General features: G+C 39.9%; 2 protein-coding genes and 1 long non-coding RNA gene across 14 annotated transcripts in view; 1 reads left to right on the top strand and 2 right to left on the bottom strand.

Moving 5' to 3' along the window:
• The window catches only part of LOC149712065 (DNA excision repair protein ERCC-6-like), a 49,629-nt gene extending 35,662 nt beyond the window's left edge, over positions 1 to 13,967 (bottom strand). For 2 of the 4 annotated variants that reach the window (XM_089860634.1, XM_089860635.1), the window contains exons 1-7: positions 12,688 to 13,967; positions 8,932 to 9,130; positions 5,786 to 6,105; positions 3,728 to 3,853; positions 3,481 to 3,649; positions 1,944 to 2,069; positions 889 to 981 (exon numbers count right to left, since the gene is read on the bottom strand). In XM_089860634.1, the coding sequence (XP_089716760.1) occupies positions 889 to 981; positions 1,944 to 2,069; positions 3,481 to 3,649; positions 3,728 to 3,853; positions 5,786 to 6,105; positions 8,932 to 9,123 (1,026 nt within the window). In that variant the 5' untranslated portion in view covers positions 9,124 to 9,130; positions 12,688 to 13,967. Of the gene's footprint in view, positions 1 to 888; positions 982 to 1,943; positions 2,070 to 3,480; positions 3,650 to 3,727; positions 3,854 to 5,785; positions 6,106 to 8,931; positions 9,131 to 12,574; positions 12,641 to 12,687 lie in introns of all 4 variants that reach the window. The other 2 variants (XM_089860633.1, XM_089860632.1) reach the window with 2 other exon arrangements.
• Positions 13,968 to 18,386: 4,419 nt separating this feature from the next.
• Positions 18,387 to 21,903, bottom strand: LOC149712064 (uncharacterized). 9 transcript variants are annotated; one of them, XM_089860622.1, is made up of 4 exons: positions 21,773 to 21,903; positions 21,540 to 21,741; positions 21,005 to 21,313; positions 18,387 to 20,540 (listed from the first exon to the last, which is right to left on the bottom strand). In XM_089860622.1, exon 4 carries the CDS (start codon positions 20,377 to 20,379, stop codon positions 18,982 to 18,984), a length of 1,398 nt encoding a protein of 465 aa, XP_089716748.1. In that variant the 5' UTR covers positions 20,380 to 20,540; positions 21,005 to 21,313; positions 21,540 to 21,741; positions 21,773 to 21,903; the 3' UTR covers positions 18,387 to 18,981. The 9 variants fall into 9 exon arrangements, with proteins under 9 accessions (XP_089716748.1, XP_089716747.1, XP_089716752.1 ...); XM_089860621.1 differs by lacking the exons at positions 21,540 to 21,741; positions 21,773 to 21,903 and adding an exon at positions 20,752 to 20,810 and having other exon boundaries at positions 20,888 to 21,028; XM_089860626.1 differs by lacking the exons at positions 21,540 to 21,741; positions 21,773 to 21,903 and adding an exon at positions 20,752 to 20,810 and having other exon boundaries at positions 18,387 to 20,397; positions 20,888 to 21,028.
• On the top strand, positions 21,298 to 25,965 carry LOC149712063 (uncharacterized). The gene is made up of 2 exons (XR_016377734.1): positions 21,298 to 21,400; positions 21,520 to 25,965. It is a non-coding gene; the product is annotated as an uncharacterized LOC149712063 (long non-coding RNA).
• Positions 25,966 to 27,320: the final 1,355 nt, after the last annotated feature.

Below are 27,320 nucleotides of genomic sequence, written 5' to 3'. Positions count from 1 at the left end.
TGAAATCTCATTTTAGACCCAAAATAAGTCCACTGTTCTTCGGTCCTAGCACCCTTTTTGTAACACTGTATATTTTTACAGATTGGGTGGTGGACAAAAGGATATGGAACAAATTGCTTGTATCGCGATGACATACTGTTCCCCACCGCTATAAGTGATGTGACACTCACTACAATGCCACATAGTTTATACCTTGTCCACCTGAGAGCCACTGACAAACGCTATGTTGCATACAAATGTGGCTTTCAGTGATAAAGGTTTTCGTGTCCTTATCCAAAAATGGACCTCCAATTATTGCATAAAATTAGTCCAATATAGACCAGCTTTTTATTTATATTTCACGTTGACCGTTCACGTAAAAATTACGTGACTTACACGTGATTATCATTGGTTTTAAGAGTCATATTATCACCCGTTATTGACCCAAGATGACAAATAATCACCCGTTATTGACCCAAAAGCCACCCGACATGGTTAATTCTCAAACACAAGTGATAATCATTGACACGTTGTGTCACGTAATATTCACTTGTACTTGGTAACAATCACGTGAAATTCATGTAATATCTACCTATTTATCATGTAATATCTACCCACTTATCATGTAATATCTACCCATTTATCATGTAATATCTACCCATTTATCATGTAATATCTACCTATTTATCATGTAATATCTACCTTTTATTCATGTAATATCTACCTATTTATCATAGGTATCATTTTAGTAAGGGTGAGTACTTTTAACGAAGTTTAAACTAAACCATGATTCGTGCAAAAAAAATAAATTCATATTTCTCAAAAGAAGGATGGTCAGACGAAATTAGGTATGTTACTCAATGGAACTAATTCAAACCAGACCGTAAAAACGCCACAATTATTACTTACCTTATTGATGGGAGTTTCATACTCCCGTTTGAATGTGGCAAGGTTACCAAGAAGTGTACCTTGGTGGCAGAAATCATACAACGCCCACAATTCCTAAAGAAAAAGTATTGTTTCGTAAATCTGACAACTCGCAACTTAACTTTCCTCAATCCTAAATGTATAACAAATTAGGACTAAGAACCAAACAAGTGGGATATCAAATTAAATCCTAGGAATAGAGCTATCTCTGTTGTGACGTCAGCAGTGCCTAGGAAAAACGTCACGAGCTTAGCTTTAGCAGGCAGTGGGCGGCCATGTTTGGTACCGCTTGGTTCTATGGGAAATTAGCATGGATGACGTCACGCTAAGTCTTCTGAGATAGCTCTATTGGGCTATTTATAGTTGCCGAAAGGAAACCGCGGCTCCAGTCGATCCCCTACACGGTGACTTTCCTCCTGAACTCCGGGTTTAGCTTGGCAAAGGCTAGTGGGCAGGATTTATTCGTGCATGATTAAATCCCGCCCACAAATGCCTCCATGGCCTTCGCTAAGCCAAAACAGGAGTTCGTAAGGAAAGTCACGTTGTAGGGAATCCAACGGGCTTTGCTTTAAATCCTTTTACACAGTTACACTTCAAAGTTGACCACCAGTCTGGGAAAAAGCACACTTACTCTGGCCCAAAACCGGTTTATTAATTGCTTGGACTAGTCTTTAAATTCAAGAAGTGGGGTTACTGGTCCTCGGGACCAGTTTATTCATTGCAAATCTATAGGAGAACTAAGTCTGGGACCAGTCCGGAGACCAGTTTATTATTTCGGATCCTAGGGGGTCACTGGTCCCAAGGACTAGTTTAAAAAATATCCTTATTTCCCAGACTGTTGACCACCCCTTAGTTCTATGGTCACTGCACAAACTATCGTAATGCATATAATATACATGAACGTTCGTAGAAATAACTTCTGTGTAAAGTTACAATCTTCACTGCTCTTTCCCTTAGAATCAGTATTTTACAAAGTTGATCCAATCGAACAGTTCTATAGAACTACGCTAAGCCTTAATAAGCAAGTACTTAATTACCTTTAGATTATTTTGGATAGGTGTTCCGCTTAAAACAAGTCGATGATGAGCACTAAGTTCGTGAGCAGCCTTTGTAGTCTTAGTTGGATTTTTGATCTTGTGGCCTTCATCCAATATTATGTAATCCTGTAACACAAAAGGGAAAGTCGACGTTAAATTACAACGACACAAGAAAGAATGAACTTGAGTATTTGAAACAATTGAAGACTAGATAGTTTAGGTCATGCCTATCATTTACGCCACTGGCCTAGTACTGTTTCAAGAGGAACTTGGAAGAAGAAGACAGGGACAAAGGTACTTCTGCGCCATCTTTTGGTCATAACAGCATGGATTAAGTAACACTACGGATTGTTCACTAACCGTGTTTCCCATGTAATTCTATCGCCAACTACCTGTTCCTAATTATTCCTTGATTCCCCTCTTCATTCCCCCAATTTATTGGACCAAAACGGATGTAGATATAGCGCCATCTCTCGGCAAAATAAATCGTTTTTGCCCAATTTGGGTAGGATTTCAATTTTGACGTCATAGGACACCTGATTATTGGTCCAATTTTCTTATAACTTCCTGTTAGGGATAGTAGCTGCTGCTAGGGGGCGTTTGGAACATGCATGCTTTATCTTTCGAGGGGAACGAACTATCCCTAACGTTAGTTAATCCATGATAACAGTGAGGTAGTACTGTTCACGGGTCGAGCTGAGCGAGCTTTTTTAAAGCTCGGCACAGCTCGAGTTGAAAAAAACAGCGGCTTGAAAATAATCGAGCCGAGCTGCCATGGTTAACGTATATAAAATTCTACGGACCGCTATTGGTGGAGAGAAAAAGACCAAAAAGGAAAGCACTCTTTTAGTGACTAAGCTCGCGAGTCTTAGTGGCTCGATGTGTATCGGCTTGGCTTGGCTCTGCCTTAAAAAACTCGCTCGTTAACAGGGTTCATACAACTTCTGGAAAACAATTTTCCCTGAGATTTATGGGAGGTTTTTCCCCATATACTTCCCTGAATTTTCCAGGTTTTTCCCGTATAAGGAGTATCCTATGGAGCAAATGTTAACGAAGGAGGGGGGGGGGTGGCAAATAGGACTATTACATAATCAAAGGGCATCCCCGTATCTCAAATATAACCACAGTTATGAGCCACCAAAGTTTAGTGTAATGTTAATCCTATGAACATGCATTTTTGCTTAATTACTCGGCCCCTGTTTGACGAAAATTTCCCTGATTTCCCTGAATTTTACTAAAAATTCAAAATTTCCCCGAATCACTGAGGTTTTTGACAACTATTTAATTCCCTGATTTTTCCAGGTTTTCCCGGTTTTCCAGGTTTGTACGAACCCTGGTTAATTAATCGAGCCACCAAATTGTCGGCTCGGCTCTGCTCGCTCGACACGAACCCGAGCTGCCTCGAGCTCGTGAACAGTCCTACACCTACAGTGAGTGGTCATACTACAGAAGGATTACTTCTTCGCGAATATGGCAATAGGTTTGAAGTACACAGTGACGGAAATTTTAAAAAATTAATTTATAAAACGACAGTTACCCATGAAAATTTTTGACCATTGTAAGCTTTCTTCTTCAGTTTATCCACACAAGATACAAGTGTCCCGTAGCTCGTTAGCAGCACGCCTCCATTATTCTGAATTCTTGACAAATTGTTCTCCCTATTTTTACCGGCACCATGATAGCACAATGTTTTGAATCCATTTCCCCTACATAGAGAAATAACTAATAGTTAAGCGCACCCAAAAAATTAAGTTAATAAAGATTAAATTAAATTAAACATTTACCATTTTGCAATTTCAGATTGCCAATTGGTAATAAGAGAAACTGGCATGACAATCAGGGCTGATCTGATAATCTTTGAATTTAGTAACCCGGTTAAAAAGGCTATCACTTGAACGGTTTTACCAAGGCTGCAGAAATTAAAGTCATAACGAAAAATAAAATTTAATTTCAACAGGAATAGATTTAATTTTACAAGTAGGAATGGAGAACGTTTAGTATTTACTTCAGTCCGACTCATAGACCACCCAGTATAGAGCCCCTCCCTCCAACACGTAACGAAAAGTTTAAATTATCTTATTGGCTCACTTAAACTACGTTTTGATGACGTTGCTGACGGGGACGGCGAAAAATACGTAATTCCTTTTTACCTCTGTAGCTATGACCCGCCTCTTCTATCATACCCCTCCGTCCCGTGGAAGGGGGTCCCAGACTTTGACGCGCGCCCAGATTACTCTGTTCTCTATTCCTACTTCTAAAATTAAATCTATCCCTGGTTTCAATGACTGAACAGACAGACTATATGAATAATTTCACACATTATGCAAATACACAAAAGCACTAGGTCTAGCAACTGACAGAAATACAAGGGCTCAGCAATGAATGTCATAATTCAGGGTTTGATTAAAAAACCAACGGGCTTTATTGCGTTTCATCCACCATAAAAAACCAATTTAATAAAACCAAGAAGTGATATCTAGTTTATTAGGGAGAAGGTATAAATTCGCCACATTTCCAGTTTTATCTCCAGTCCAAACGTAGGTCCGGAGTTAATCCCCGCCTCTAAATTACAACCAGCATCTCATTGGTTCCTGAGAATGACGAAAATTACGTATTTTCCGACTGAGGAGAGGCGAAATAGCCCGGCCTCCTTTTCCGTCCCACCTTGTATTTTGCAAGGGGGACCGAGTGGGACTATGGCGCGCGAATACTTAGGCATCTTATATCTTCTCCCTAATAAACTAGATATCACTTCTTGATAAAACCCATCACTAAGATCTTCAATTTTGGTGAATTTGAATGCTAGAATAATTTAATTTTAAAGATAGTTTAAGATTATTGTTTCAACTTCAAAAGCATATTATCTAAAAATATTTATTATTTTTTATGAAACATTTTAAGACATTTTTCTACTAAGCATTGACTTTTGAATGACAATTTCTACAATACACGCAACCCTTGACGCATCTGCGAAAGACAAAAAACCAAAAATCCCAATAAGACCCGTTCAGTTGGTTTTTTTAACCTGTCATAAATTGTTGTTTCATGGCCGGAAATAAGGAATATTTCTTATAGGACATGTGTCCAGTGACCCCCGTTTAGCTGGAAAATTTATAGGACATTGTCCACTGGAGTGCGCAAAAATTGTGTCGCGTCTTCATAGTCAAGCAATCAAAAACTTAGAAAATTTATTGGTCAAAATGTCCAGTGACCCCCTTAGTTTTTAAAAAAATTATGGGACATTTTAAAATTTATTTGGACAATGTCCAGTGTCCTGTGCTTATTTCTGGCCCTGGTTACTGTGTTCAGTGATTTTTTTTACTAACTGATATATCCTTCAAAGGCTGAATGAAAACCAATGAACGATTAATGTCGCATGCGTAAACACTAAACACGAAAGATCCCGTATAAATCTATCAATTTTGAGCGCCATCTATGATGGACGCACAAAATTAAAAACCTCAGCGGGCCTGTCAACAAAGAGAGTATAGGGGAGGAGTGGAAAGAGGGGAAAATCTTGTTGCTCTTTTCCACCGCGCATCTTCAATGCGCAGTACCGAGGCATTTCCGTTTGACACATTAAATGGTATCGTAGGTGGCGCGACTGAACCGGAAACTTCCTCGTACCACTAGTATAATTTAGGGGCAACATTGTAATTTAGCCTTGTGGAGCTTCCACTCCTCCCCATACTCTCTTTGCAGTCAACTCCACCACTCGACTATTGAAGCAAGAGGACTTATAAGAAGTAGGTCGCGTTACTGTATTCCAAGCAAATAGATAAATGCAACAGCACGCTTAACTATGAAAAAACCAATTATAAAAATGGACGTGATATGCTCACCCCATATCATCCGCAAGGATGCCACCTTTATTGGACTTGTGCAGCTTCCACATCCAACGCACCCCTTCTTTTTGATAAGGGTACAATCGACTGTAGAGCCGTTTATCAATGGCCAAACCATCCACCACTTCAGTCGCGCCATCATCTACAGACAAATCTACGCCGGCTTTGAAATCATCATTTTCACCCTCATCCGGATCACCATCATCAACCACAAAGCTTTCACCATCTTCAACTACAAAGGGTTCATCATCTTCATTTACATTTAGTTCAGCATCTTCAATCAAATTGGGCTCGGGAACGTTATCCGCTATATGGGCCTGTTGAAGAAAAATATTCCAAGTTGAATAAACACCCTAGGACCATGAGAACATGTTATTTTTCATCAAGTACCCTAACAAAGATTGTTTAAAATTGTTTCAAAGGGGCTGTAAAGAAGGTATCGGCGGGTGGGTAAAAATTATTTGAAATACGTCAGAGGCACGTGACCAAGAAGAGGCGTGGTTCAAAGGAGCTTGCAGAGGCACGTGACCAAGAAGAGACGTGGTTCAAAGGAGCTTGCAGAGGCACGTGACCAAGAAGAGACGTGGTTCAAAGGAGCTTGCAGAGGCACGTGACCAAGAAGAGACGTGGTTCAAAGGAGCTTGCAGAGGCACGTGACCACGAAGAGGCGTGGTTCAAAGGAGCTTGCAGAGGCACGTGACCAAGAAGAGACGTGGTTCAAAGGAGCTTGCAGAGGCACGTGACCAAGAAGAGGCGTGGTTCAAAGGAGCTTGCAGAGGCACGTGACCAAGAAGAGGCGTGGTTCAAAGGAGCTTGCAGAGGCACGTGACCAAGAAGAGGCGTGGTTCAAAGGAGCTTGCAGAGGCACGTGACCAAGAAGAGACGTGGTTCAAAGGAGCTTGCAGAGGCACGTGACCAAGAAGAGACGTGGTTCAAAGGAGCTTGCAGAGGCACGTGACCAAGAAGAGGCGTGGTTCAAAGGAGCTTGCAGAGGCACGTGACCACGAAGAGACGTGGTTCAAAGGAGCTTGCAGAGGCACGTGACCAAGAAGAGACGTGGTTCAAAGGAGCTTGCAGAGGCACGTGACCAAGAAGAGACGTGGTTCAAAGGAGCTTGCAGAGGCACGTGACCAAGAAGAGGCGTGGTTCAAAGGAGCTTGCAGAGGCACGTGACCAAGAAGAGGCGTGGTTCAAAGGAGCTTGCAGAGGCACGTGACCAAGAAGAGGCGTGGTTCAAAGGAGCTTGCAGAGGCACGTGACCAAGAAGAGACGTGGTTCAAAGGAGCTTGCAGAGGCACGTGACCAAGAAGAGACGTGGTTCAAAGGAGCTTGCAGAGGCACGTGACCAAGAAGAGGCGTGGTTCAAAGGAGCTTGCAGAGGCACGTGACCACGAAGAGACGTGGTTCAAAGGAGCTTGCAGAGGCACGTGACCAAGAAGAGACGTGGTTCAAAGGAGCTTGCAGAGGCACGTGACCAAGAAGAGACGTGGTTCAAAGGAGCTTGCAGAGGCACGTGAGCAAGAAGAGGCGTGGTTCAAAGGAGCTTGCAGAGGCACGTGACCAAGAAGAGACGTGGTTCAAAGGAGCTTGCAGAGGCACGTGACCAAGAAGAGACGTGGTTCAAAGGAGCTTGCAGAGGCACGTGACCAAGAAGAGGCGTGGTTCAAAGGAGCTTGCAGAGGCACGTGACCACGAAGAGACGTGGTTCAAAGGAGCTTGCAGAGGCACGTGACCACGAAGAGACGTGGTTCAAAGGAGCTTGCAGAGGCATGTGACCAAGAAGAGGCGTCGTTCAAAGGAGCTTGCAGAGGCACGTGACCAAGAAGAGACGTGGTTCAAAGGAGCTTGCAGAGGCACGTGACCAAGAAGAGTCGTGGTTCAAAGGAGCTTAGTTCGTTTTATTTTGAAAACTACCACTTCATGGAATTGGCGCTACAATCACGCGAAAAACAAGGACTAGAAGAGGAGCCTTTGTATCTTGGTATCACGTGATGTCTGTGACGCATTTCAAATAATTTTTACCCACCCGCCGATGCCTTCTTTGCACTCCCTTTAAAGGTAGGGTGAAGTGGAAAATCAAGTGATTTTTTTATCGATTCGTCTGCGTAGTGAAATATTTCGGACTGATTTTAAAATTAAAATTGGGTTGAGATTTTATGGATAATTTGAAATAAGGACCTCAGACTAATCGTGTAATATAGTACCTAGCTTTGCGCGTGTCGACAACTGAACAGAGTACGTATCGAATAAGCTGTCATTAGAGATAGGGAGTTGCCTATCCTATAGCGTGAAAACAAATTTCCTCACGCGCGTTCTTTATCCATGGTACCAGGCTATTAAACTTGAAAAGTAATTAGTACTGTTCGATATATTTTCAACTACTGTCATTCAACAAAGACATTAAGTCCATTAAAATGACAATTGATAGCATTGAACGAAAGGGTTACGCCTAGAAGTTATTAAGTGTGAGGGGTCTTACTGTTATCAACGTATTGGCTAAATACGACACGGATCTGTTGGAATTAGGGATGAACCGGTACATAATCAAATGAAATCACCGTATCTCTAATATAACCAGAGTTACGAGCCTCCAAAGTTGGGTGTAATGTAAATCCTATGGAGGGGGTTGTTTATGAACGTTTTGCTTAATTACTCGGCCCCTGTTTGTCGTAGCCCTAAGTTTTTGGTATGGTTGGATGGGGGGCAAATTGGACTGTAACATACTCAAAGGGCATCCCCATATCCCTAGTAGAACCAGAGTTATGAGCCTCCAAAGTATAGTGTAATGTTAATCCTATGGAGGGAGTATGTTTATGAACATTTTGCTTAATTACTCGGCCCCTGTTTGACACAAATTTCCCTGAATTTTATTATAAATTCTAAATTTCCCTGAGGTCTTTGTCAACTATTTATTTCCCTGATTTTTCCAAGTTTTCCCTGTTTAATTTATAAAATTATTCTTTAAATAGTTTCTTAGTATTTTTAATACATATGTGAATGGCACTGCCCTACTAAAAATATCGGTATCGGTTGAAGTATCGGGTTTTTTTGGATCATAGTGAGTAAATATCGGTATCGGTTAATGCTTGCACCGGTATCAGGTTAAGACGGGTATCGGCCATCTCTACTACTAGTCTACTAACCTTGATTTTGTCTATTCTTTTCTTGAGCCCTTGAGATTGGTGAATTTTATAAGCTTCTTCAAAATACTGTAACGCTTCAGGGTACTGTTGCGTATTGTAAAGGACTTTGCCAACATCTTTCAATTCGCAATATTTAATTAGCATTTCGTCCGGTTCACTCGCTTCTACTTCATCTTCGTGAACGTCAGACATGGCGAACCTGCGTGGTTTAAAATGAAAGGGTCGTGTAAATAAATTTAATCAAATTTCTTTAAGTTCATAGATTGTGAGTAAAAATGAGGTATCAATTCAGACACTTAAAATATTGATTTTAAAAGTACTCCCATGATTATAAATTTAATTTTCGGCCTAGTGTCTATTGCTGATTGCTCAAAACATTTAAAAGTGGAGAAAACGAGTCGGCCATGTTCGCCTTTGATTTAATCATTAAAATTTACATGAAAGAAATTTTCATCCAATAGAACATGAAAAAGTCCAACATGACATGTGTCTTGAAAAATATGTTTTTAATCGGAGCCTCCGAAATTATCTAGGCCCGTGCGCGTCGATTTTTATGTGGGGAATATCCAGTTTCATAGAGGAAATAATTTCACCCAATATGTGTACTAGATGGCGCTTTTATTACAATTGCGAAAGGGGTCTTCCATAAATTGTCGTTGATATTTCAACTATCCTAGGCTCAATTTTCCCACATTCATGAATATGAATCTCATCATGTCTAAATTAAAGCAACAGGAGGCTTGATTGGCGATGCTATCATGCTTACCACGCCAGGGACCAATGAGATCTAACGCATTAAGGTGGGGCTAAAGCTAGGCATTAATGAAAGCTAGCCCGCTTTGCAGTAGGAAAGTCATAAGGGGAACTAACAGAGTCGCCCTTTGCTTCAACCACTAATATCCCTTTAATCATACAAATCACCTGAAAAGTCTAGTTTAGCAATTCGGAGCAACTGAGACGGAACACAACTGTCCTTTAAACACCTTAGACAAACAAAACTGACCATATAAACCCAAAATAAACTTCCACAGCGTCAATTGCGCAAAATTGTGATTTTTGATAGCCTACCCCAGCTGAGTTCATTAAATCAAAAAGCACACAGATAACCATGTGCTTTTGATTAAAGGAACATTACCACAACTCTTATTTGTAGAACTCAATTTTGTAGTTCACTTTTCTGAAATAGATGGCGACACGAAAGGTTGCCACGGAATTTTCAGAACCAAATTCCCTTACTTTTCCTGAGATTTTCCCTGACCTTTTTCTGAGATTTTCCCTGACCTTTTTAAACTGAAAATGTAAATGTTTACAGCACGTTTTAAGTGCTTATAATTAAATAAACTCTCTATATAAAGTTTTCCAATATATTTGTTGCACCAAAATGAATAAGAAACATTTTAACTATAAATAACAGTCTAAGAGGTTTTTTAAAGGCATTTACTTTATAAAAACAATTCTAGACGTTTTTAAGGATTGCTCTAGAGTTCACTCTGTGTTAAGAGAGGATGAGGAGAAACTTTCATTATACTCTTTCAATAAAGACTTATCCCCAGAAATTTTACCCACTAAAATCAAATTCCCTGACTTTGCTGAAACTTTTAAAATTCCCTGATTTTCCCCTGACCTTTTCGGCCCATTTATAAATTCCCTGACTTCTCCAGTTTTCCCTGACCCGTGGCAAACCTGCATTCTACAGAACTGAGAACAGCGCCACTAAATTACAAAAGGAACGAAAACCTCTATTTTGATCTATAAGTCCAAAATCCTACTGCAAAACTCTGTCTTAATTGGAGTGGAAAAATTTCCAGAAGAATGGAGTCGCGTACAAATGGTTCCCAAAATCTGGCACTACCATACAGTACCGAAAGTAAAATTAAGGGCTTCTGCCGGTTAAGCCTGAGCCTAACATATTTTTGATTTAAAGCAAAGCGCAGGTCCAGTGGATGGATTAACTAACGCTAGGGATTGTTCGTTCCCCCTAAAAGATTAAGCATGCATGTTCCAAACACCCCCTAGCAGCAGCTACTGTCCCTAACCGGAAGTTATAAGAAAATTGGACCAAATATCACGTGTCCTATGACGTCAAAATTAAAATCCCGCCTAACATTGGGCGCCGCCATCTTTAAAATCAGCCAAAACGATTTATTTTGCCTAGAGATGGCGCTATATCTACATCCGTTTTGGTCCAATAAATTGGGGGAATGAAGAGGGGAATCAAGGAATAATTTGGAACATGTAGTTGGCTACAGTATTACATAGGAAACACGGTTAGTGAACAATCCCTAGCGTTAGTTAATCCATGTCCAGTGGATCCCGTAAAAGTTGACTTTCATAACGAACTCCAGTTTTGGCTTGGCCTAACCCACAAAAATGCTTAATTTTACTTTCGATACTGTAGAATAGCGTCAGATTTGAGAACCACATTCTTCTCGAAACTTTCCCACTGGAGTTTGTGAGAATTAAAAGTCAACTTGTAAGGGATCCACTGGACCCTCACTTTGCCTTAAGGTACTGGAACGTAAACCTCGTGGTTAAAAAGATAAGGGTGGCATTAATATAGGACATGCCAATCCTTAAATAACATAAGTATTTATGTTACAAATGTATATTGTTGGCTTTTGAAGAAGATACCAAATGATTACGTGCAATTTTTTGTAAGTGGAATAAAATGTCAATAGGGACTTGGCAATTCAGGCTTAACTCCGCCCCCAGCGCCATTATGGTATGTTTTTTTAACAGAATGAAAGCTACACAAGCCCCTCCTCCTGGTATGTTTTTTAGCACTAGTGGAAGGTAGACTGACGTTGCATGACGTAGTACTGCCAAGTCCCTATAGTCTTTGCGCGTGACGTCAAGTTACCTACCCCCTTTCCTCTCCCCTTGCCGGCTTCCCGCTCTGGCCACGTTAGGACGCCATGTTGACATCCCCTGAAAACCGGTTTTCGCCCCCTATTTCTTCTCCCTTTTTACTCTCGCGGAAACACCCTATATTCTAGTTCAGTATCTTCAAAATAGGCAGCAATTTTGGCTTCTTCGGCGCCTCTAACACCTTCTACACACCAATTTTAGCTTTCCAACGCATGGAAAAATTAGAATGCTTCCACAGAGCTAAGCTATTGGCTTTTAATTAAACTAAACCTTAGCCGTGACTCGATCAGGGTTCATACAACTTTTGGAAAACAAATTTCCCTGAGATTACCAGGTTTTTCCCGTATATGAAGCAAATGTTAACGAAAGAGGGGAGGGGCGAATGGGACTATTACATAATCAAAGGACATCAACGTACCTCTAATATAACCAGAGTTATGAGCCTCAAAAGTTTAGTGTAATGTTAATCCTACGGAGGGAATGTTCACGAACATTTTGCTCAATTACTCGGCCCCTGTTTGACGCAAATTTCCCTGATTTCCCTGAATTTCACTAAAAATTCTAAATTTCCCTGAATTTTCCCTGAAGTTTTTGTCAACTATTTACTTCCCTGATTTTTCCAGGTTTTCCCGGTTTTCCAGGTTTGTATGAACCCTGACTATAATATTTTGAAAACTAATGTGTTACTGTAACTTCATAACAACACACACATTGGCTTGCTATTTCCAAAAATAGTCCAAAAATCTAAAACATGAAATGAATCCAAGTATCCAACCTAATATGGCACTATCCGAGACCTAATGTGCTGGTCAGTGTTGGGCAAATTTCGAATGACGTTGCGCTACAGAGAGGAGGGAAATTCAAGGAATGGTAATTTAGTATCCTTACTTCTGTTTTAGTTTGAGGAATCACCTATCAGAGCAATCCACAAATTCCACAACACCATTTACAGATCAGGCTCAGTATAACAAAAGTCTTGAAAGATATATAAATAAATCCAAACAAAGGAAACCTTTTGGCAGAAAAATGCCGGTTTCAGCTTCATACAAGACTTATCAGAAAAATTTTTACTTTTGGGGGGAAAAATATTCGACAGTAAACCCGCGGGACTAAGTGACTGAGTCCTAAAGCTAATGAAATCGTATTAAAAGCAGACGCCAGACAGCAGTATATAGGCCGAGGGAATATAGGGATGAGGGATGACTGAGCTGGGATAAGATCAAAGCTGCGTTCAATACGACTCACCAAGTATAAAACCGGACTATGCAAATGCTTCCAGTGGCCACTTAGCGCGCACAGCGGTGAGATCTGCTGAACGCAGCCAATAAATCTCATCAGCAGTCTGGGAAATAAGGATATTTTTTAAACTAGTCCTTTGGACCAGTGACCCCCTAGTGTATAGTGTGTTACCACGAACTTTGTAGTCACGTCACATGCTCTTATCTCTTACCTTATTTTCAGGCGACCATATTGGCAGTCGCGAGACGTCGTCAGCTTGGGCAATACAAATTCGGGACCCAATATAGACGTCACAGTTTTTCCCCCCTAGCTTCGTGGTAGCACACTATGAAATAATAAACTGGTCTCCGGACTGGTCCTAGCCTTCGTTCTCCTATCGATTTGAAATTAATAAACTGGTCCCGAGGACCAGTAACCGCCACTTCTTGAATTAAAAAACTAGTCCAAGCAATTAATAAACTGGTTTTGGACCAGAAGAAGTGTGCTATTTCCCAGACTGCTCATTAGTCATCATCAGCGTGGGAAATAAGGCGGTGGCACAGGGCAAAATGACCAGTTTAAAAATTAAATCGGAGGGGGGTCAGTGGTTCACGAGACTACTTAGAAAATTCAAGGGCAGCCAGAGTCATTACGCACCACACATTAAAACTCTGACATTTTTAATAATCTACTTCTTTAGTTTAAAAGACAACGTGCCCTACTCAAGGGTCATGGACCAGCTTATTTATTCCAGGCCAGGAGCAGTCTTGGAAATAGCACAGGTCCACAGATCAAAAACCAGTTTATTAATTTCTCGGACCAGTTTTTTAATCCGAAATCCGGGGGTTACTGGTCCTTGGGACCAGTTTATTAATTGAGAACATTTATGATAATAAAGGAAAGACCAGTTTAAAAATTCAAATCAATATTAATTTCTACTCCACGGATATAGACTCCTCGAACAACCACAGCCCACTCCATCACGCTTTCGCTTCACGGTTCACAACTTCACACGCTATATAAGCCCTCCAAACAATATTTTCCAATGTAAAAGCGCGTATCGGCAATTTTGGGCTTTTTCGCTCGTAATTCCAAGGAGTCAGCTTTTAACATGGCCGGCTTTGAGAAAAACACAGTTTTTAGCGCTAATTTTAAAACTATATGTTCAAATCACTTAATGAGATGTGCAAAACATCGTTTGATATTTCGAAAAGTTTCTCTTTTATTGTTTTTGTAAATATATTAAAACGGAAATTAGCCATATTAGTCTTCAAACGGTTTAATAAGTTTCTTCGGTTTCACTTGATCGGATCTCTTGAAATTTTAGTGAGAGGCATATTGAAGGGTTTAAAATTATGATTCAAAGTTTCAAAGTTTTTAAAGGAACAATTAATTTCCTAAAAATTCATTAAAATATGGTTTTTTGCGGTCGCTTAGGGAATTTTTAGGAAAAGAACTATTCGTTATGCCTCTCACTAAAATTTCAAGAGATTCGAATGGAAACCAATTTGAACCGTTTAAGACTAAGCTCTTAAATTATGATTAATTTTCGTTTTAGTGTTTTTACAAAAATCAATGGAAGAGAAACACTTGAAAATTTTCTTTTCAAATTTACGACCAAAAAACGGTGTTCCTCCCATTGACGCCAATGTTAAGATCTGACTATGATTTTTGATTTAAATTGTGTTTTTTGAGACCTAATTGGAAGTTTGGAACGGCTTCTATAGCCCATGAAGCCAAAGCGTGATCGATTGGGCCGTGCGTCTCCGAAATACTGCTTTTTAAAAGGATTTGTAAAAAACAAATTCGGGATAGGGTCACTGCATCTCCAACAACCTTGGGGTCACTGGTCCCGAGGACTAGTTTCAAAAAAATCCTTATTTCCAAGACTGTCGTCTAGGTTTGGAGGGAGGGTCAAGATTCATACCCCCTTTTTATGGACAAATAAGGTCTAGGTTTTTGAGTAAAGGCAGAAGTATATAATACTTCTCTTCGAGAGAAGTGTACCACAAAGCGGGGTAAGTGTAACGTCACTCTTCCCTACATCGGAACATTTAGCGCAAGGTTACTAAACCGAATCACATACGCGATAAATAGTTCCCTCATCATTACTCTATTAGCGCTTAAATATTTGGCAAGACGCGCTTGTGCATTTTGTCCCACGTCCAGACGAGGTTTGTGGGATGATTGCTGGGGATTTAGTGCCAAACAACTATAGAATTCAACTTACGGTGCGATGCCCATCTGTAGTTTGATGAGCGGGAGAGCAAACAAAAAGGGGTGAGCCTGGGAAGAATGACGTTACATAACAAATGTATTAAGATAATACAGAGTGGCATCCTTCTTCATTATCCCCTTCTGGTAAAGGGGAAGCTACGAGTCTCTACTCCTACAATACACATCCGTGCGCTCACGAACGCAAGCTGCTCGCGCTATAGATGCTCAGGCTAGGAAATGACAGGTTTTACTGGTCAAAAGCAAAACCCGGTTATTATAATAGCTTGGACCAGTTTTTTTATTCAACACGTGATGGTCACTGGTCCCAATAACTAGTTTATTAATTCCTACTTTTATTAAAAATTTATTTAGGGACCACTTCAATTATTTTCATTTTAACATAAATTTCGACTGCAGGAGTCCAGTTGTGCATTTTCAATTTTACACGGAATTTTAATTCCTGTAAAATTTAAGAAAGGCCCAAGCGCCTGTCCCTGTCCCTGGGCCGGACGCGTACACGATTGGGAGAGAGAAGCTCGAAGGGAAACGTAGGGAAAAGCGCGTCGTAGAGAGAGAACTGCCTGCCTCGTATATAAGTGAGAGGGGAAAAAGAGAAAGGAGGCGATTTGGAGAGAGATATAGAAGAGAAGCGAAGTGAAAGGGGCAAGAAGTGGGGGCGTCCCGCTAGGAGAGGACATCCATTACTTAATTTTCGCGGGCTTTTTGAGTGAAGGAAACAAGATGACAATTTTCGTGCACTTTGAGCGCGTGATACATGAGATTATGGTGGATGGTTAGGTTAGATTTCGTACAATAGAGGGGACGGTTTGCGGTCATAGTGCCTTCTGGTTTAGGTTCCAGGATTTTGTTTTATATACATTATATATATATATATTCGTATAGCTTTTAAAAATTGTACTTAAGTGGGGTGCGAAATTTAGTTTCATTAACATTATTTGAAATGTGACGATTAGGGATGCAACGATGCATCGGCCAAAAATCGGCTTCGGCCAGAATCTGCCACTTGGCCGAATAATCGTATCGGCCGATTTTTCTAAGGTAATCGGCCGATTTTTTTCGGCCGACTCTTTTTTGTTAGATCTGATCTTTTGAGCTAGTATAAAGAAACAAACAAGTTTTCAATTTAACGTATGACCAGAAGTGAGATGAGACTAGAAGTGAAGGGCTCTAGCATTGATAGTAGATCCTGGCACTAGTGAACAAATTTGAGGATTTTATGCCGCTTCCATCGCGCCTACACTAGAGAGAAAAAATTTGGTCGAGTTCCAAAAACATTTCCTACCCCCTTCCCCTCAACCTAAAGCCGCGGAACACGGACGCGGGTGCTGGAATCTAGTTCGGTCGTCTACCACCGCGAGCGTTTCACGTTTTGGAGGGGAAATTCTGAAACCGCCACCAAAGTGCCAATCGTTGGTGTGTTATCAAGAATATTCACTCATATGATTCACTTTCGCCGAGTGAAGAATTTGGTTAGCTCAGTGCTTCTGGTCTCATCTCACTTCTAGTATGACGTAAACGTGACTGTCACTTTATTAAACGTCTTTGAAATTGAGTTGGTAAACTATTTAGTACATATATTTGAGAAGTGGATGGTTGCGGTGAATGAAGGCCAGTTTCTCAGCATTTTGTGGCAGCAATGAAAGAATTAATCAAAAACAAGTTGTAGCAGAAACAGGGCTCCCACCAAAATCTCAAAAATAAATAGGGAAAAAGGGACATTTCACGATAAAATAGGGTTAAATAAGGGCCTAAATTTTAAAAGTAGGAACCAAAAAGGGTCCACTGGTAAAACAAAATTATATCTTTATTATGTGAAAATAACACATTTCCTCTGTAGCAAAACCAGTTTATTAATTGCTTGAACTAGTCTTTAAATTCAACAAGTGGGGGTTACTGGTCCTTGGGACCAGTTTATTAATTGCAAATCCAAATAATAAATAATAATCTAAGCACCGTGTCAACAGTTATTATTGTTATCGCTCCTTTCAGAAATGTTTTTTTGTTGCACGATTTATTTTAATAATACCTAAGGAAGATCAACTATAGGGGGGCCACGTGAGCCGTGTAAAATTAGCATTAAGGCCCAGCGCTTGGGCCATCTTGTTGCATGGACGAACCAGTTCAGTTATAATATAACAATAACAATATATCAGTTATGAAGTCAGTGACTAGGTAAAACGTCAGGGGTTTAGCTTTGGCAGTGGGCGCTCACGTTTGGTACCGCTTTGGTTCTGTGGGCAAATAGCATGGGTGACGTCACACCGTCCTAGTATAAGTTACAGCTATTAGAAAAAATGCCGGCATATTTAAACCAAAAAACTATAACAGGGTTTTGGAAGAAATTTTTATTTTGAAAAATCGCGACTTTTCCACCTTATCCCTGACCAAATTTTCTCAATATCCCTGACTATTTTAAGGCCCACTTCATCACAACTGGTCCATATTTTGTATTGCTCGAAGTAATCATGGTTTGATAAACCAAACTTTAATCCGTGACTTATTCCCACATTTTCCTTATCCAGGTTTACAGGTTCCATACCGAATCCGGTAAAAGTCCCATTTGTAGCACGATATAATGAAACATTATAATAAATGTTAGTGGAATCGGTTAATAGGTTTTTGTATTTCCGTCCACCACTTTCTTAGTATGTACTGCTTTGTACGTAATAGTTTCAGCTTCTTAAGTACAGCAGTTTGCAATGGGGGTTTATTATCAATCAGTCATAACTTTACTTGTACATGAATAGACCAAGAAGTTATATCTAGTATCTCAGAGAGAAGGTATAAATTCGCCAGATTTCCGGCTTTATCTCCAGTCCAAACGTAGGTCCGGAGTCAATCCCCGTCTCTAAATTACAACCAGCATCTCATTGGTTCTTGAAAACTCACGTCAGCGCGACGACGCGAGTGACGAAAATTACAGTCATATTTTCCGACTGAGGAGAGGCGAAATAGCCCGGCGCCTCCTTTTACGTCCCCCTTGTATTTTGAAAAGGGGACTGGGACTATGGCGCGCGAATACAAAGGCATCTTATACCTTCTCTCTGAGATACTGATATAACTTCTTGAATAGACATAGAAGCATTATCGGTGTACCCGTTACTACTACACAAATTAATATACAAAACTGCCAAAGTTTACAATCTTTTATTCATTTCTCCATTTGAGTAGGCTACAAAACGAAATTACAGAAAGGGACCTTTTAAGAACTCCCAATTACTTCCTTGAAATTGCGTAGATTTTTTAAGAAATTTCTTGAATATGAAATAAGTTGGGAACTTTGGATAAAAAAAGTTGCAAAATGGAAAACATTAAACTGGGAAAACGCTTTGAATAAAAACATGAAAATACGAATAGGAAACAATATTAAGTATCAAACTACATCTGCTTGCAATTCTAAAGTGCTTATTGACAATTGCGTTGTTTTCAAAATAAAATTCTTGAATAGGAACCGAGTACAAAAGTATCTTTAGATAATAATTAATTGGGAAAAAAGCTTTGAAGCAAAATGAAATTACTAAATAGTAAACGAAATTTATGTAACTAAAACCGCGTGCAATTTTAAATTACTTATTTTAAAACGCGCAGTTTTTGAAAGAAAAGGATTGAGTACAAACTTCGAATACAACTTGTTTAGAAAACAAAGGTTTATAAGTTTGAAACCAAAATAACACACGACAAGCTGAAAAGTTTATACACAAGGTAACATTTCAGAACTTTACCAAATCAACTGGAATCCAACGCAGAATACATCTTATTTAAAATATCAGAAATCTTTTTCTTATGATGCGCGAAGTAAGGATAGGTCTTTGATATTATAAGAAGCTCTTGAGCGAGGTTCTTACTGTTAACGGTACAAGCGAGGTAATATTCCAAAACTCCACATTCATCCAACTTATCGATAATGTCATAACCTTTACGAGATAGCAACTTCTTGGCGTAACCCTTGGGTTCAATGCTATTAATTACCATTATAACGGACATACGGTCTTGGTTATCAATAAGTTTCTCAAGGACATCATGCAAGAAACTCGAATTAGTATCTTCCATCTCTTTATTTAATTCTTCTTTTGGGAATCTGCTCCAACAATATTGGAACAAAATCATTTGGTTGTAGCGTCTGACACATTCAAAGGCTCCATCAGCAAGTTTTATCATATCTGTTTTATCATTTTCATTTGTATCTTCCATGGTACCAGTCATCTTGTCTATCTGCTGGTCAAATGCCTTTACGAACTGTGTATTTGGCCACGCGAGGTATGCCATTTTTGTCAATAACATTTTCAGATTGTCGTACTTGGACAAGATATCACAAATTTCCCCAAAATTTAACTGACTCAACAAATAACCAAAGACCATTTCGTCGTATTTGGAAAACTGGTGAAAGGATGATTTGAAAATATCCAAGGCTTCGCTTTTACCTTCTTCACTTAAATTATTAAACAATAATTTAACTGTTTCAAAACTACAAAAAAATGATGAGAAGAAAAACTTGACATCATATGACGTTTCATCATGACCTAACAAAATTTTCTTCCAGAAACGGGAAGTTTGTTTGTTGAAGAGTGGTACGTCGCGTTTCCCAAAGCGTCCACGTAGCTTATAAATCCAGTATTTTATCATCAAATCAGTGTCAAAATCGTATCTTCGTTGATTCAGATTTCGAGGTCGTTGCCGCAGTTTTCGAGCTCGTCGCAGCAGATTCCTAACTTTATCCTCCAAACAGTATTCGCATGCCATTCTAAAACTGAATGACCAATCAAGGTCAGTTTCATCCTCAAGTAGTAACCTGGCCATCTTTTGTCGATTCAATCGGCCTTCAACCGTCCAACTCAATTTGCTGAGTTGGAGTTCCCGGGTAATGTCATTGACGTCGCCGATAATATAGAAAAACCAATCAAATATTTCACGTCCAACATCAGGCAATATCATCATGGTCATTTCTTTAATATTTGTTGCTGTGTTGGAGCGCTTCAGCTCGGCAATTGCACGGTCATTCATTGACTCGTAGTTGAAGCGATGATTTCCAAAGGAGTTTGTATTCGCTCTAACCCATACTGACGAGGCGAAATTCGTCAGGGCTTGGCGTTGTAACGAATTCATAGGACAATTCGCAAAGTTCATTTCGAATTGTCAAGACGGCTATGTGTACATGGGAATACTGTACTGGATATATCGATTCTTCAAAATTTTCAATAGCGAGCAATAGTGTTAACTAATTTTTTTCGATACGAATCTTTAATCTATTCATTAGCAATTCTCGCCATTGTTTAAATGTGACTTACCTAAAACCATAAAACCTAAGTAAGAACTAGAGGTTATAAGGAATTTCTTCCATGCCAAAGCAAAAAACATGCGTTAATGCAGTCATTGCAAAATAAAACTCGAATGTGCAAGCAGCCAGAGCAAAATGAAACATTCAAAAACTGATTTATAAAATGAAAAAGAAAAAAAAACTTCATGCATCTTGCTAGAAGAAAGATTGCTAAAACGCACCAGGATGGTACCATTGGTACCTACAGTTAATTGTAATTCCGACAATTATCTTCAATTGCCTGTAACACTAGTTTAAGTTAATCGCAATTAAGGGATACGCTACCCCACATGCCTCCCAAAACGAGCTATAATTTACTTGTTGAAAATTAATGAGAATTTCCGCCCAAACGCCAAGTTTTCCCAGCACAAAAATAGCCATCTATGATGTCGTTTCGGCACAAAAGCATATAAAGAACAGCGTAATCATAAAAACCTTTGCAAGTTTTCCGAACACTCGATGAATACTTAACTAATTACATTAAACGATGTGATTTTTTTAACAGACAATACTCAGTGAAATGTCACGTTTTCCCGCGGTTTTGAGGCAGACGAGCCCGCGGCCCGCCCAAGACGCAAGTTGAAGACGGCTTTGTTTGGTCGTAGCCGACTCGATCACGCGTGTGCCGACAAAAGCGTGTTCGAGTCGGCTGTGGTTTGATGGAACCATAGCACTCTGGATCACGCGAGTCATGAACGCAGACTGATCGCGCTCAGAGCCAGAAAAGAGAAAAATGTCTCACATCTTATGTAAATATATATCCACGATTCCACGATGTAGGGATAAGGGACAGAAATAATTTATTATTGGAAAAATTACTTGAAAGCTGAGGTATGTAACTAATTTGATGGTAAAACGAGCGTATATTTTCAAAACGTTTTTCATTTGCATTTTATTATTGTTATTAAGATTTACCGTCAAATAAGTTAGCTTTTCAATAATTTTTTCAGTGATAAATGATTTCTTTCACGTTTAATCGTATTAAAACGTTTAAAACAAACGGAAATTCACGCTTCACGGGGCATCGTAATTTTCCCCACTGTAGCAGCCGATTCACGACTTAAGCAGACGACGACCCTTTGCTTTCCCCCCGAATCCCCTTTGTTAAACCTAACTTCCGGCGATAGGGAATAAGGTGGATTGTGCTAGTTAAATTAAATGCAATTCTTAACCTTACTGGCATAATTAAATGCAATTCTTAACCTTACTAGCATAATTAAATGGACTTCTTAACCTTACTAGCACAATCAGGGGTAAATAACGAAAGGAGTTAGAGACGCTAGCTTCCGTAGTGTAGAATACAGTGGGACCATGAAACGCCATAGAATTTGTAACTAACATAGTGCCATCTTTGGAACTGTATTGTAAATAAGACCAGAACCCTAAAAGTTTTGCCTTAAAATCTCGCGCCGCACGGTATTCTGGGTAAAGTAAAATCATAAAATGGCGGGTGTCGATGTTGTGAAGTCGTCTCATAAATCAACCCAATATAATTATTATATTCAATCGCGAGTAAACAGCGATTTAAAGAAGAAAGATAAGTCAACAATTTGCAATTTGAAGCCGGGGAAATCCTCAAAATGTGATCAAACTTGTTTTGCTGTAAGTGCGCGGTTACAGAGTCGGCCCAGTGAGCCAAGGCTTAGTGGGAACTGTGGGATCAGGATCATCGACTGTATCTGTGACCAAGGTCTGTATATGCGCAAAAAATTGCACTGTGACTAAAGAAATTAAAACAACTAAAACTGTATTGAAGGATGCAAAAACGACATTTAATTCCATTTCATTATCGAATAAGGAATTTACCAACTTTAAAGTTGCATGTTTCTAATTCAAATGCGTCTTAATGAATAAACTTTACTCTAAGCCTAATTGCCACTCAGTCGTAAGCAGACGAACACTAGCAGACAGGAGAAAATCGATATCCCAGCATGACTTTCGAAACTGTGCTGCCACGCTATTCGTTGGAAAATATCATACTTATTTTGAATTATAGACGGTGCGACCGAGGCGTATTCTCTTTTCTGAGTCTACGTTTGAAAGTCCCACTGTATTCTACACTACGGAAGCTAGCGTCTCCAACTCCTTTCGTTATTTACCCCTGACTGTAGTAAACGGGCGGTTATACTTGGATAGCAAGACACTTAAATGGGTGGACATTTCGCACTCTAGGGTACGGTATAAGGTCATAAATCAGATGATCGAAAAATACGTCCAGCGGGTAAAAATTCCTCCTAGAAATATGAACTGTAACAGTTGACAGCATGAGTTAATAATATGTTAGCTCCCTATAAGTTACTCAGGCTCCATAGGCGTAATGTATCCAGCGATTTCTTCTCATTTCGCCCGCGCGGGAAAAAATCCGAATGTTGCGCTCTCTCTTGTCGAAAAAAAAATCCCGCTCGTACGGCTCCTCGACCTTGAGTCGTCGGCTGCATTTTCACCAAGGGAGTGTTTTAGTCGTGAATGTTTATGTTTTAACAATTTAACATTAAATTATGGCGTTTGTGTCAGTACTGAGGCAAAAAAATGCAGGAACTAAATGCAATTTGCCTATATTGATAAAGAATTCTAAAGATAAGAGTTGTTATTGTGACTCGAAACCAGAAAATTATACAACTGAGCTAAATCCAATCCACTGATCTCTTAACTGTTTTCTTAACCGAGGCTACTGAGCGAAATATTCGGCTGCTTAAATAGCTCCGATATCATTGGCTAGCTTCCACTACACGCGCTTCCGGGGAAAAACCGGAAAGAAGAGTAAATAAGATTTTCGTTCACGTAGCGGCCGCAGAGCGTCGCATATAATTGGGAAGCCGGCGGCGCGGGAGAAAACGCTGGAGTATAAAAATGAATTGCCTGAGTAACTTATAGGGAGCTAACATATTATTAACTCATGTTGACAGTTAACTTCCGCACCGCAAAGAGACCAGTGGCATAACGACGTTTGTTGGGCCCGCCCGCAGCCCGACAATTAGGGCCCCTTCTCGAGTGTTGAGCGTTCAAAAAGTATGAGAACATCACGGACGTTTAATATTACTACTTTTCCATCACATATTTTATATAGCAAATGCGCCTTGTCGCCGCTCTCTACTAAGATTTCTCGCACACACACGTGGTTCACTCCCCTTAAGAGCAATGCAGGGTAAAAACTCTATTTTTAATACGAAAAATAGTTTGCTCTTTGCAAAATTAAAGGATTATATAGGACTCACAAATTATTTCATTTAGAGTGTGTATAATTTTATTATTTTGAAAACGTAAGATTCTTTAAATTGCGTTACATCGCACCTAGATCAAAAACTGAAGGGCTCATGCACACAGACACACATTTAGATTTACATGAAAAAGTGACTAATAATTAATAAACTAAGCAAAAAGGGGCCTAAAAGTGACTGAAAAATGGCTTTAACGCAAGATTAAGAGACAAATTGTCGTGAGAGAAAGATCCGTAATTTTATTTAAATTACTCTTGATTTTACGTACGAGTAATTACCCTTTTCTGCGAAAGATGGCACCACCGCCGTTGAAATATAATATTCACAAGTACTACCGACTAGAGTAATCGACCGTTTGGTTCAACTTCTAACTTGATGGTAGAGTTTGGAGGAAAGCGGTGAGATGGAGTAGCATTGTTGGTGGATCATGTGCGGCAATGAAAATCTCCCAGAGTACCTGGCGCACATCCCTTCGGTCCCTACCTTTTATAAAGGATTGTAAAGTTCTGCCGCGTATCGCCATATAAAATTAGAAGCTAGTTGTCATGAATTAACTTAAATTTTTGAGACACAGGGAAAATTGTGGAGGTTTTCGAATTGTACGACCCTTTCAAAACGCCCACTGAGGATGCTGGGAGGACTTAGTTGCGGTAGATGGGCGTACAGGGTTTAAAGGGATGTACAATCCGTTATATATGGGCGTGTCTATAAGACTCAAGAACTATATTTTTTAGTAGTAGTGTTACTATTTCCTGGAGTAGTGATTAGGCTGTCGTCTGCTTGAACGTCTGTTTCTACGGTAGATGCCCATTCTGATAATGCTACGAACTTCACGCATGCTCAGTAGAGCTATATTTGATGGAAGATAAGTTTGATATAGACCCCGCCCATACATAACGGATTGTACATCCCTTTAAACTCTTATGATAGATACCGCGTAATCCGAATACTCTAGAAAGCGGTGGCCGTTCCGAGTCTGACCTATGCCAATGAAGTCCTAGTTTTTGGTAAAGCGACGATGGATAAGCTCGAACAGTCACAATTCGCTGGGGGGAAAGCAAGTCAGCGGTCACGGGTGAACTCGCCTGGTCCTCCTTTACCGCTCGGGAAGCGAAGAGCAAACTTCGCTATTTAGGGCGTCTTCGTTTTCTAGGGCAGGATCGAATCATTAAGAAAACGTTTGATTATGTACGTTACTCTGGGCTGCGAACGACCTGGATGAACCGTCTGTCGAATCTAGATGGAAAATTTGGCAATCGACGATCTCGGGCAAATCTATTGACCCTTAAAGAGTGGTACGTGGCTGTTGATGAGTCAGTACTGCAGGCGAGTGAAGAGCTTTGGCATTAAGAGGTTCGGAAATCTGCGAGCCAAGTTTATTTAGTTTAGTTTAGTTTAGTTTATGCGGTAAAGGGAGCCCCAGCCACTGAAGGTTTTTACTCAAATGAAAAAGGGACCTCTCTTTTTTTCCAGGCTCGTGTGGGGGCCCTTCCTACAGCTCTTCGTCTGTCGCAGATATTCTGCAAAGATCCTATTTGTCCCCTATGCCATAACGATATTGAGGACGTGGCTCACGTATTACAAGTGTGTCCTCAAGTTGAACCCTTTCGTTGCTCATGGTATAAAGAGCTTCCTCTGAGCGAGTTTACTCGGGTTTACTCCAAATCCTTCGCACTTACCTTCAACAAAGTACCTCTTGGCCAATGGAGTCGCCTTCGTTTTATGAGTTGTAAAGACAGACTAACCTCTTAAAAACCTCAAAATTCTACAGTTAATTCAAATAACACACCCCCACGTCTCTCCCTGCGCTATTTATTCTTGTTCATGCTGAACTATTTTCATTGCATTGTACCTAGTACTTAAATTTTTCATTTCTAATTTTACCTTTTCTTCTTCTTTAACACATTGTGATGTAATATATAAACTTCATGTTGATGTAGTATTAAGCTACATTGTAAATGGCATTGTAAAGCATTTATTCACAGAGGGTACGTTATAGGTATGGAGAACACTACTCCATCTCACCACTCTACTCAAAGGGTAGAATAAACCCTCTACCGCGTAGGGAGAGACCGCAGTGTAGTAAGTTTAACAAAGGTTGCCAAGGGGACTTATCAGCTGTTAAAGTAGCGGGAAAGCAAAGGCCTATAACTATATAAAATCTTTGCGAGTCCCAAACGTTGGTCGTTCAATTTTTAGCCACATCGTATATACGATGGGCTATTAGCTTGACCTGTTGTGTAGAAGAACATGATGATGACGGTGATGATGTAGAAGATATTCATTATTGATCCCTCAAAACGTACTCCCTTCATAATAATTAATTTCATATTAAAATGTTTTCGTAAAACTTAATCTTGAAAAAGCGTAGACATTTTTGAAAATATATTTAGAGGGAGTTTTCCTGGGAGTAAATCGATTAACAGTAAAATCAGTTGATTGAATTAAATAGTTATTAAGGATTAAATTAACAAAAATAATTAAAGAAAATTGCAATGTCTGAACATCAGTCAATTGATAAACCTCACTCATATCGTTTCCCCTGCAACAAAAATCAACTGCGGGGACAGTACTGAATTTTAAACAGCTGGAAGGTTTTTTGGATAACCTGATTTGTGACCTTAGACCGTACTCTACAGTGCGAAATGTCCGCCCAGATAAGTGTCTTGCTATCCCAGTACGGTTGATTGCAAAATACACTTAATGGATAAAAAATCGGTAAGCGAATGGACAAGGAATTGGTAGTCTAGAGGACACGAAATTTGCAATCAAACGGTCAGAAAATCGGAAAAGGGATGTACGCAAAATCAACTGGTAACGTCACCGTCTTCGAAATTTTTGGAAATTTTGGGTATATAAGGTGATTGATTAACAGTAATTGATAAGAAAAAGCGCAACTGCGAAAACCTTTGGTGGCGATCCCACCTTAGGGAGGCTAGACGTTTCTCGTAACCCTAGTTGATCGCCGCGTATATCTTAACCTTGACGATGATAATGGAGTAGAAGCCAAAGCTACAGATTGGCATGCATGTGGAATGCACGAAAGACCAGAAGATGGTGGTGTTTAGAAGCCAGTAAATACAGGCTGGTATGCATGTGGAATTCACAAAAGAGCAGAAGGTGGTGGTGTTTAGAAGCCAGTAAATACAGGCTGGTATGCATGTGGAATGCACAAAAGAGCAGAAGGTGGTGGTGTTTAGAAGCCAGTAAATACAGGCTGGTATGCATGTGGAATGCACGAAAGAGCAGAAGGTGGTGGTGTGTAGGAGCCAGGAAGAAGAGTACGGCGTCTATGTGTTATAGATGGAGAACTAGTGCGTTGTGGTGGTGTTAGAGCAACAATATTATCAATTTCTGCGACTTGCGAAGGCAGTGCGGAGATTGCAAACACCTTTGCTCCGGTTCACCAACTGCGAACGCGGTGACAGACAGACACACAGACACGTCCGGTGTAATACCTCTCCGTGACGTCATCGTCACTCGGAGAGGTAAAAAGCTTAAATTACGACGACACGGTCTAACAAGTGTTTGTT

Source organism: Phalangium opilio, unplaced genomic scaffold, assembly GCF_054372755.1.
Source record: "Phalangium opilio isolate 3A_F unplaced genomic scaffold, DU_Popi_V2 ptg000011l_1, whole genome shotgun sequence".
NCBI lineage: Eukaryota > Metazoa > Arthropoda > Arachnida > Opiliones > Phalangiidae > Phalangium > Phalangium opilio.
The sequence above is the reverse complement of the archived record's forward strand: the minus strand, read 5'-3'. Positions and strand labels throughout refer to the sequence as shown.